The 12,565-nt window shown below is 32.2% G+C and overlaps 1 protein-coding gene across 2 annotated transcripts in view; it reads left to right on the top strand.

Moving 5' to 3' along the window:
• Window positions 1-12,565, top strand: part of FSTL5 (follistatin like 5) — a 723,315-nt gene that overhangs the window by 358,363 nt on the left and 352,387 nt on the right. For both annotated transcript variants that reach the window (XM_032863481.1, XM_032863472.1), the window contains exon 5: window positions 11,545-11,741. In XM_032863481.1, coding sequence (XP_032719372.1) covers window positions 11,545-11,741 — 197 coding nt within the window. The remainder of the gene's footprint in view (window positions 1-11,544; window positions 11,742-12,565) is intronic.

Here is a 12,565-nt window from a genome sequence, read left to right as displayed (position 1 = left end):
CTTTTCCTTATATTCTTCCACGTAATTTGTAGTAGTTACTCAGTTTCTCCATTTTCAAGAAATAGACTTTAGGAGTGCCTGGGTGGCTCAGTGGGTAAAAGCCTCTGCCTTTGGCTCGGGTCACGATCCCATGGTCCTGGGATCGAGCCCCACATCAGGCTCTCTGCTCAGTGGGGAGCCTGTTTCCCTTCCTCTCTCTCTCTGCCTGCCTCTCTGCCTACTTGTGATCTCTGTCTGTCAAATAAATAAATAAAAATCCTAAAAAAAAAAAAATAGACTTTAGTGTATAAAGTTGTATAATGAAATTGTCTTCATTTCTTCTCCACCAAACTACTGAGTGCTTTAGCAGTCTCTTTTTAAGAAGTTTGTGTCTTTTTTTTTTTTTTTAAGATTTTACTTATTTATTTGACAGAGAGAGATCATAAGCAGGCAGAGAGAGAGGCAGAGAGAGAGGGGGAAGCGGGCTCCCTGCTGAGCAGAGAGCCCAATGTGGGGCTTGAACCCAGGACTCCGAGATCATGACCTGAGCTGAAGGCAGAGGCTCTAACCCACTGAGACACCCAGGCACCCCAAGAGGTCTGTGTCTTAATACTCCTTGAAAATGTGTGTGATCATGGTTTGACCATTTCCACCTTCACTTCACATGTTATAAGTGTCCTCCTTTATTTTTTGTTTGTTTCAAGTTTTTACTTAAATACTAGTTAGTTAACATATATGTAATACTAGTTTCAAGAGTAGAATTTGGTAATTTATCACTTACATATGATATCTGTGTTCATCACAACAAGTGCCCTCCTTTATCAATCATACTTCAACTGCCATGTATTTGTCAATGACTCATCAGTCCAATTTATCAAACAGTTTTTTCCTTCTGAAATATAAAGCTTCTGAATTTATGTTTCCTTTTCCCTCATTGAGACCTCTATCAGGATAATCCAAAATTACCTCAAACTCATTTGATTTAAAAATTAGTTTATCATTTCCTCTATATTTATTTGTTCATTGTCTCACAGGCCCAATTTCACAGGCATTCACAGTCTACACGCAATGTAGAAACCTTCCAGTCCTCCTATTTACAATGCTTATATGTTTTGTCCTCTGTCTTTTCTATTTCCTAAGTCTTTTTGGTCAAGATGATGATGAGCTATTGTTAAAACATGAGGTAAATTCATGAGGCACTGAGATGATGTAGTTGTTTAAGTGTCCAACTCTTGATTTCAGCTCAGGTCATGATCTCAAGGTCATGGAGCATTGGGCTCCACACTCAGTTTGGAGTCTGCTTAAAACTCTTTATCCCTCTCTCTCTGTCCTTCACCCCATTCTTTCTCTCTCTCTCAAATAAATTAATTAAAAATAAAAAAAAAACATGATGTATATCCATAAGAAATTGCATGACTAAATAGATACTTGTTTCTTATCTTGTGTGACTAAGTATGTGTGAGTTAAGAGAAAATGTCAAATAGTGTCATATTTCTATGATAATATGTAATGCTGAGGAACTGAACAGTTAAAATTTATAATCTTCCAGATACTAAAACAATGAGCATTGCATAAAAGTTATATATAACCAAATGTTTTTAATATACAATATTCTATGTACAAGTTATTGAAATTTCAGACAAACATAGGGTCCACTTTGGAAATACTCTAAAGAATCATTATGTAGTAGAGAATGACAGATACATGTCTAGTTGAAGAGGTCCTTTCTTGACCCTTTAACTACTTAACTACTAAACTGGACTGATTTGAAAACACAAAGTAATTGTCTTCTACAGAGGGACACACATTAGTAGAATCATTTCTATTTGTTCATTTGGTTGGTTTGGGGCAGTTGGAAGTAATTAATGCTAGCATCCATGCTATGACCAATCAATATATAAAATATCATAAGACCTTTATAGAATAATATCTCCTGAAGTTCAGCTGTGCTTTAAAGAAATAATGACAATAACATATGGTTGTTGCTACTATAGGGACAAGGCTTTTGCATATTGAATCTATTTAGATAAATTATTTATACATGAGCATTGTATTGAGATATAATATCCAATCAGCTGATACCACTGACCCACATACAATATATACAAGAAATCTTTTCCCAAATCCAAAAAGCTATAAATTTATATATATCATATATCTTATATCATATATATATACTTACATATGTATATATATAAAAACCCACTCCTAAATTGAACCTATATGAAAGTATTTATCATAAATCACTATCAACACTATGAACATTATTGTTATGATGTTTAATATATGGTAATAGGTGAATATTTACAGTTGATTAGAATTTGATTTATTTTGGAACTAATATTTATTTGGAACTAATATTTCTTGTTACATTTGATAGGATAATATAAAATATTTGGTAGGAATGAATATTTCTTGTTACATTTGATAGGATAAGACACAGCCAGAAGTTGGTGCCCATTCATGATTATTATCTCTTCTGTTTGCTTGGCAAAAAATAATGAATATATTATATATAGAATACACACACACACACACACACATATATTAATCACAGACAAAAATCCTGTATTCATTATCACTTCTGTAATTTTCTGTGATAAATGAGACAAAGAATAGCAGAGTTACTAGGAAGCAAGATGTATATGATCTCTTGACTTTATTCAGGTTATTTAGTGACCAGAAAAAGACATATACTTATGTTCCTAACTAGTAATTTTTACACCAAACTGTCCAAAGGACCCAGGGCTTATGGAAAATTTCAGGAAGAAATTAACTCTCAACTTCAAACTTCAAACTTCTACTATAGATAAATTTAGCATTAAAATTAATGCTTAAGGAAGAGTTCTATAGTCCTATAATAGTGCATTTCTGGATTTGTTCCAGACCAAAGTATTAGTGCTCAATGGCTGTTTGATTTACATTTCCCATGTTTCTCTGTGGTTTATCAAGCTTGCCTGGTAATTGTATCACCATTTGATTTACATTTTTTGAAGTTGTGAGCTACAAAATCATAATGTTTAAATAGGCTTGGTAAGTCACTCATGTCATTATTAGATAGTGCCCCAATGATTGTTGTGGAAATTAAAAATCCTACCAAGGAAAAGACCTTTCTATCCTAATATAGGAGACAAAAAAATATTTATTATTGAATATGCATATCAGATTTTGTGTATGTAGGCAGTCCTCAGAATACTAAGTTCTTGACAGAATTTCACACAAATTTGTAGAATAAGAAAAGAAAAAAGAGTTAAAAGTTCTCTATCTTCTCAATAAACAAATATAAACTTTGTTCTGTATACCTCATGGGAAACTTGGGAGTTGATTTCTGAGAGATGGCCTTACAATCCTAGGGTTAGAATTTTCTTAGCCTTTCGTGTAATGTCAAATGTCAAGCCTATTATTGGGCTTATTATGCTTTCAATGATATGGTATGGTAATTGTTCTTACTTCATAGGATCATTATAAAGATTGAAAGTTAGCTGTAAAATACTTAGAACAGTTCCAGCACACAATTGCCATATAAATATTGGATTAGAAATCATTATATGACTATGGCTTCACAGATATGAATAGCATATCCTTTATAACACCAATACAAACTAATTTTTTCATTGGCAACCACATATTTGAGTGATGTGATAAAATTCTGGGGAAAGATTATTTAGGGTTCAAAAGTACTAAGAGATCTATTTCCACTGGAGCTACATGAGACTAACTTTTGATTATATTTGCTGCAGGGATAGATTTACTTTTTGTAGTCTGGTTAATTTTAAATGATTTGGTCAAATTCTTGAAAAATTAAGCAATTTTTACTTAAGCAATCTTTACTCTGAGAAGTAATATAAATATAGGTAGCATAAATGATAATCAATAATCTTCATTAAACACAGGCTTCCACAAGAATTATGTTATATGTTATAATATTTAAGGCAATAATGCACTCATATTTTAACATTTAATTATGAGATTGTAATAAGATGGAAGGAGTTACATATCCTGTATAAAATATTTGTAGATAAGTTGCCAGAAAAAAAAATTAAGTAGGAAAAACTTAATTCATAAATGTTTTAACAGCACTAACTTTCATATGCTGTATGGGAGGCATGCCTTTTCATATGAAACTTATTACATTTTCTTGATTTTTACTATAAAAATAATGCCGTAAAAAACTGTTAAATTCCTGAAGCAATAAAATAACACATTTAGCCAATTTCATGATCATTAATATTATAAGTTGTATCTACTTCAGGTAAGAGAAATGTCCATTTTCCATTTTGTTTTCCAAGCTTTCTAGGTTATCAATTCCATCACTGTATTGTGCTGTTTCTTTCTTTTTTTTTTTTTTTTTGATTTTCCATCAACACTCTCTGCATCTTTATAACATGTGATTGTGTTTGTGAGGATAGTGACAGATGATGGTGATAGTAAGTAATGGCTGAGCTGAGGACTTACTCCAATGTGTGTCACCTTTGAAGAGTATAGTTGGAAACAGATTAGTGTGCCTAATCTGACCCCTCAAAGGCATTTTAATCAGTGTTCTCACAGGATTAAGAGAGCAAAGTGACCTGGTTACTAGAACATTTTTGAAATACTAATATACAATCACATTTGCCAAACTAGAAAGCCAAACCCTTTTTAAAATACTGCTTATTAACTTAAAAAAAATTGTCTGTGAAACAGCAAGATGCCACCAGACATGTATTAGATGGCAAAAAAACAGAACAACCCAGCAAGTGCCAGTGAGGATGTATAACAACAGGAACTCTTAAACATTGCTGATGGAAATACAAAATGGTACAGCCACTTTGGACGACGGCTTAGTGTTTTCTCACAAAACAACATATTTTACCATATTATCTAGCAATTATGCTTTTTGGTGCTTATCCAAAAGAGCTAAAACTCAGGCCACATAAATATCTGAACACGGATGTTTATAGCAGCTTTAGTCATAAATTCCAAAACTTAGAAACGTCCTTCAGTATGTTAAATACTGAATATTTAAATGAATAAATAAACTGTGGTGAATGCAGACAATGGAATATAATTGAACACTAAAAGCAAGTGAATTCTCAAACCATGAGAAAACATGGAAGAATATTAAATGCTTATTTTTAAGTGAAAGAAGGCAAGCTTAGAATGCTACATTCTGTTTGATTTCTAATGGACTTTTAGTATGTTCACTGATTGTTGCAGAATATTGATAGTGGGGGAGTCGGCAGGGTGGTGGGAGACAGAGGGTATATGGAAAATCTTTACTTTTTCTCAGTTTAGCTGTGAACCTAAAACTATTCTAAAGAATAAAGTGTATTCTTTGAAAAAATTCCCGGCCTCAAACCAAGAAACAGTTTCTTAACTATAAAAAAACAAACTGACAGTTCCCAAAGAGAGGGTGGGTGGGGGATGGGTAAAATAGGTGATGGGTGTTCTGGAGGGCACTTGGGATGAGCACTGGGTGTTGCATGGAGGTGCTGAGCCACCATATTGTACACCCAAAATTACTGTTACACTGTATGCTAGCTAATTGGAATTTAAATAAAAATTTAAAAATAAAATTCCCTGCGTCTAGGAGAAAATCACAGCTCCTAAAATGTACTAAATTGTTGCAGTGCCTGGGTGGTTCAGTCAGTTGGTGACTGACTCTAGATTTCAGCTTAGGTCGTTGTCTCAGTGTTGTGAATTTGAGCCCTGCACCAGGCAACATGCTGGGTATGGAGCCTACTTAAAAAAAAAAAAAAAAAAAAACAAAGTACTAAGTTGTGAAATGGTATGTTTACATGTGTTTGTATTAGTGAATTCCCAAAATTAGAATAGTATCTGAAACGTAATAAACTTACATTAATTTTGTGTAGAATATATTTTTAATATGAACATTGAAGTAGAGTTCATGTATCACAAAAATATGTATACCCTTACTTTTTAAATCTTCCAGTTAAAGATTTAAGTCTGTTTTAATTCTGTTTAGACAACTTTTCTTTTTTTTTTAAGATTTTATTTATTTATTTGGCAGACAGAGATCACAAGTAGGCAGAGAGGCAGGCAGAGAGAGAAGGGGAGTAGGCTCCCTGGTGAGCAGGGAGCCCAAGGCGGGGCTTGATCCTAGGACCCTGGGATCTTGACCTAAGCCAAAGGCAGAGGCTCTAACACACTAAGCCACCCAGACGCCCCCAGACAACTTTTAATAAAGATGATTTTACCTCCTTCACGCACAGTTTAACAACTTACAGATTAACATAATTATAATAGTTTTCCATGTTTAATTTGATTCATATATACATATTAAGTCAAACATACTAAGGTTTTAACATATTCTTTATGCTATAAATATAAAATATTTTTCTAAAAATATGTGAAAGGATTTTATTAACAATTATTGAACAATCTGAGAAAAAAGAACACTTCCAATATATATTCTAATAAATGGATAGAATTAACAGTAAAATAAAAATATTCAATTTTTATTCTTTGAATATCTAAGATTTCAGCTTATAGTAGGATAAAATTAATCATATTCTAAATATAAATGGTAAGAGGAAAAATCATATTCTTATATACTTAGATTTCAATATTTTTGTGTTGAAGGGAATAGGTAATTTTTATTGATGGATACTTGGAGATAAGGATAAACATATAATTTCAAAAGATAAAAACAGCCTTTGAAAAACATAATAAAACATAAATGATATAATCTATAAATTTAAACACTTACCCTGTACTGAAATGGATGCTTGTGCTATAGGATATATAAAATGTAATTATCTTTGGTTCTGTAGAAACTTGGAGAAGCACTGCCAACTACACAGGTGCAGCCATTTGAATGTCAGAGAGTCTGCATCTTTCCCAGCCCCCTAAGACCAGATGGATTTTAACTGCCCTTAGAATGTCTCTAAATCAAGAATTGGCACAGCCCCAGCGTTCATGGGAAGGATGATGCTATAGATACCATCAAATAGGCATCTCATTTGTCTTGTTCTCAGTGTCTAGATCAAGAACAGCAGAGGAGATTTCTTACTTGCCATCCAGAATAGGAGGTAAATCCAGGAAAATATTTCTTTCCCTTAGCTACACCAATCTAACACTCCCTGTTGATTAAGCTTTGAGAAAGGAATCTTATCAAAGCAGACAAATAAAAAATTCTTACCTTCCTGCCTGACATTATTCATGAAGGGGTCCATGATTTCTAAATATCTATTAATTGAAGTTCATTTCTAAATATCTATCCTTCTTCACTTTTTCTTCCACTAAAAAGTTAGTAAATATTTAATATTTCCAAATGTTCACTGTTTTTGTTCCTTAACCTACTGTAAAAAGAACTCTGCTCCATTTAGAAGATATTTGCAAATGTCATGTTCGATTAAGGGTCAGTATTCAAAATGTATAAGGGATTTATACAAGTCAACACCCAAGAAACAAATAATCTAGTTAAAAATGGACTGAAAACATGAACAGACATTTCTCCAAAGAAGACATACAGATGGCCAATAGATACATGAAAAGATGTTCAACATCACTTGTCATCAGGGAAATGCAAACTGAAACAACACAGAGATATCACCTAATACCTGTCAGAATGGCTAAAATGAAAATGCGAGAAACAAGTGTTGGTGAGGATATGGAGAAAAAGGAACTCTTATTCACAGTTGGTAAGAATGCAAACTGGTGCAGCCACTCCAGAAAAGAATATGGAGTTTTCTCAAAAACTTAAAAATAAAACTACCCTCTGATCCAGTAATTTCACTACTGGATTTACCCCAAAATTTACAAAACAGTAATTTACCCCCAAAAATACAAAAAACAGTAATTCAAAAAGAAACATGCATCCCTATGTTTATAGCATTATTAATTATAATAACCAAATTACAAAACAGTCCAACTGTACATCAATAAATGAATGAAGAAGATGTGAGATATATATATATTTTCAACATATATATTCAATATTTATATTATATCAATATAATATATTATATTATATTGATATATATATCGATATATATATTAATATATCGATATATATATAATATATGATATATTATATCAATATAAATATTGAATATTATTCAGCCATAAAAGAATAAACTTTTGTCATTTATAATGACATGGATATAGCTATAGAGTATAATGCTAAAAGAAATAAGTCAAAGACAGACAAGTATCATATGATTTCATTCATACATGGAATTTAAGAAACAAAACAAAGGAAACAAACAAACAAACAAACAAACAAAGAAACAGACTCTGAACTACAGAGAACAAACCAATGGTTACCTTTGTAACTTGTCCTGATGAGCACTGGGTGATTTGTGGAAGTGTTGAATCACTATATTGTACACTTAAAATTAACATAACATTGTATGTTAAATATACTGCAATTAAAATAAAATGAAACAAAATAGAAGAAAATATGAATTCTAGTGGAAAAGAGGTCTCTAATAAAAAAGGAGATTCTAGGGGCACCTGGGTGGTTCAATAGGTTAAGTGTCAGACTCTTGTTTTTGGCTCAGGGTCGTGGAATCAAGCCTCACATCGGGCCCTACACTCAGTGGGGAGTGTGCTTGGGACTCTCTCTCCTCCTCTACCTCTGCTCCTCTCCCCTACTCTCTTTCTCTCTCTCTCTAAAATAAATAAATAAATCTTTAAAAAAAGAAAGATTCTAAATTAAAAAAAAAAAGAATTTTACTCAACTTATTTACTAAAATTTTTCTTCACGGTCACCAATTACCTACAATTTAAGGAATTCAATGAGTGTATTTATTGTTTATCTTACTTTTACTCTGAAATATTTGACATTTCATTATATCCTCTTTCTTGAAAAGTTCTCCCTTTAGCTTCTTCTTCAGTACTTTCTTATTGCCTGCAACTTCTCAGATAGTCCTTTTTCTTTTTTCCTTTATGAGTTATTTTTTCTCTATTTGCCTATAGTTTATTATTATGTTTATCTTTCACTTTATAAATAATCCTTGGACAAATTTACAGAATCCCATATATAAGTTGATTTTAAAACTCAGTTCTGGGGGTGCCTGGGTGCCCCAGTAGGTTAAGCCTCTGCCTTTGGCTCAGGTCATGATCTCAGGATCCTGGGATGGAGCCCTACATCAGGCTCTCTGCTCAGCAGGGAGCCCGCTTCCTCCACCCTCTCTCTGCCTGTCTCTCTGCCTACGTGTGATCTCCATCTGTCAAATAAATAAAATCTTTTAAAAAATAAAACTCAGTTCCGAAGATGAGAGAAGTAGAGAATAAAGGGCAAAAGAGATACTGCTTGTATATAAAAATCATTCTGTTCCTTTCTAGCTCTATAACTTTGAACAAATCAATTTTTCAATGCCTTAATTCCTTGTCTATAAAATGGTGATAATTGCATTGTCTTTCTTTTGGGACTGTTGTGAGAGTTAACTGATTTAACACATATAAAGTTCCTGACACATAAGAAACCTGCATTACATATCACTTATTGTTAATAGCAGATATTCCCATTTATTACTAAAAATCTATGACAGAAATTTTATTAAATCTATAAATTCCACAAAGTTTTATGTGATTTTATAACTACTTTTTGTACATTTCCATAGACTATAAATCCTTAACTACAATGCTTTTATTTTTATTTTCTTTGGATTACCAACAACCACTTGAATTTTCAAGGAAATTTACAAGCTGGGAAGTGAAAGTATTAATAGAGATCATTATGATGATCATATAACTCAATTAGATCAAAATTAGAGTGTAACGACTCACACTGTATCCTCTTCCCTCAAATTGTAAATATTAGTTGAATGTTTCTCAGCATTTAAACCCTAGTTCCTATTGCCTCTCACCAGCATTCTGATCTCCACATTGCCTGGGACACAGGTCAACGTTCCCAAACTCCATCCTACTCACTGTAAGTCAGATGAAAGGAGATACAGACCCAAAGTCAGATACAGAAATCCTGGGTAGGGCTATTGGAATAGTCTGTCTATGATGCTTTTTCAATTCCTTTATCACATATTCCTCTCTCTTCCTGATGCATGCACATGTGCACACACACTCACACACAGGCATGCACATGTTTTAAATCTTTTTTTGTGCCATTTTCATGGACGCCAAAATTGTTACCTATCCCTCTAGACTTGATTACTTCTCTCTTTTGTCAGTGATTTCTTTGCTATTATGAGAACGTTCTCAGTATTATCTTTTTTATAACTGAGAATAGAATAATGCAAAATTGACTTAATCTGCAGCACAAAGTTTACATTTTATTGTAAAAAAAAGTTCTTGACAGGATTGCTAAACACTAAAATTGCTGAACGACAATAGTTACTTCGCTGTCTTTGAAAAATAAGACAGTCTCTCATCTCTCTGGAAGAGATTGTTTTCCATCTTGTCTTGAAAGAGAATGAGACTTCAAATACTGTTTTTCAACTCCGTGCTGTTCAGACATATATTTAAAAATCTTGAGAAATCTTTTTAAATTGTAGATTCTGTTAAAGCCTAATTGTCAAAATTGACAACAATTATAAAGTTAGTACTTTCTGTAAAAATGTGTTCTAAAAATTCTTGGCTAATACAATACCTACTTTCTCATTTACAAGTCACATTAGGCACTGTATTTTCTATAATACATTTTATATCGCATTTCCTATCAGTGGTATATACTACTTTTCAATATACTACTTAAAGACATTATCATGGGAACCAGTGTAAGAAAAATCCTTTGTAAAATAATTGTGTGATGATATTAGAGCAATTGCAGTTATTTTTGAAGACATTAAGCTATTATTTTCACTAACTCTGATGTTGCCAAATATTGTTTCCACTACTTTATGGGAAATACTGAAAGTCTGTGATGCATTGTTAGTTCAATGAACTTACACGTCATTTGTGGAGATAAAATTTGTAAAGTTAGAACTTCAAGATAAAAATGCAAACATATGTCATGTCATACACTGTGTGCTCTAAAAAGAGAGATAAATGAATATCAGAAAGAGAAAGACTTTTGTAAGAATACAAATATGAGCTTAGTATCAAGAATAGAATTTTTAAAAATGCAAACACACACACACACACAAGCTTCTTCAAAACAAATTCAAATATATAAAGATACTTCCACTTAAAAATATGCTATCCTATTTTGATACCAGATATATATGAGTTCAAGTGTAAAATCCAACACAATCTAACGCTTTGCCTTGGGCAAGTCATTTCATCTCCTTGTGCTTCAAAACCTGCGAACTATCCGTGTAAGAATGTATAGTGAGGATTAAAATTAAGATAATGTATTTAAACAATTGGAGCTATCATGTTTTTCTATTGCTCCTCATAGAACCAATTTTTTTGGCATAGAGAAAACACACAGTAAATATGTTGTTAGTAGATATGATACAAATGAAAGTTTTCTATCTTACCCGGAAAATTGATAGTCCGTTATTTTAACCTTGTATGAATTGTAAAGTATTCAAAGTAGGAAGAGAAAAATCATGTACCAAGTATGTTATTTTTAGAGATAATGGCTTCTTAACATTAATATAATAAATTATTTCTTTTCAATAACATTGCTTTTAAAATAACTTAGTTCTTTTGTTACAGGAGATAACTGCAAGGCCACTGAATACAGCAAGATGAAAAATATGCTTTTAGATTTACAAAATCAAAAATATATTACACAAGAAAATGAAAATCCTAACGGTGATGACATATCTTGGAAGAAGTTGTTGGTGGATCGAATGTTTAAATATTTTGATGCCGACAGTAATGGACTTGTAGATATTAATGAACTAACTCAGGTATGATTCATGATTGAATTAACAAGTTTATTTAAATGTATCATGTACAATATTTTTACATCTGTGTGAATTTATTCTGTATTAATAAAATGTATGTTTAATCTGTATTATTTGAGACTGTGGACAAAACATACTTTTAAGGGAAACATTTGATTACTGTTAAATAACAAAGATTCAACTGACTAAATTTTAAAGATTTAATTGGCTTTATTAAACAAAATTGAATTGGGCAACATCCCATTTGGCAAATAGAGGGGTGCTGGGGCAGTTGTACAAGATGGAAAGTTTTTGTAGAAGGAGTGCGGCAGGAAAATTATTATCAAAAGAGAAAGGTTGTTCTAGATAAGGCCACTTTTCCTTAAGGGAAAAGCATGGGCTATTATTATGTAGATTACATCATCTTCTTTTGGGGGCTGGAAAGGGCCCAGGTGGTAGACCCATTGGTGCTAATTGAAAAATTCATGAAGGACTATTAAGACTACATTTCTGGAAGAGGTTGAACTACAATTAGTTTACTAGCTTATTATAATTTAGTTTATTAAGACATGGTCTAAGTGATGCCATTTTAAGATTTTTTGTTTGGTTGGTTGGTTTGTGGGTTTTGGTGTTGTTTTTCTTTCAACACTATACTATCAGCAATAAAATTTCTAGTAACATTTATATGATATTTTGTAGTTTAAAAATCAGTAACTACTTTTGATAGGTTTCTATACCTTAAATACCTAAAGGAATCACTAGTTCTTTATCTTACAAAATGTGTAAGAGATCTTCAGATCTACTCTGGAGGTTTTGTAATGTTTGTCTATTAGTCAATGAGAACTTGT

The sequence above is a fragment of the Lontra canadensis genome, unplaced genomic scaffold (genome assembly GCF_010015895.1).
Source record: "Lontra canadensis isolate GAN:19392208 unplaced genomic scaffold, GSC_riverotter_1.0 scaffold1, whole genome shotgun sequence".
Taxonomy (NCBI): Eukaryota; Metazoa; Chordata; class Mammalia; order Carnivora; family Mustelidae; genus Lontra; species Lontra canadensis.
Note: the sequence above shows the minus strand (reverse complement) of the source record. Positions and strands in the feature narration are given on the sequence as shown.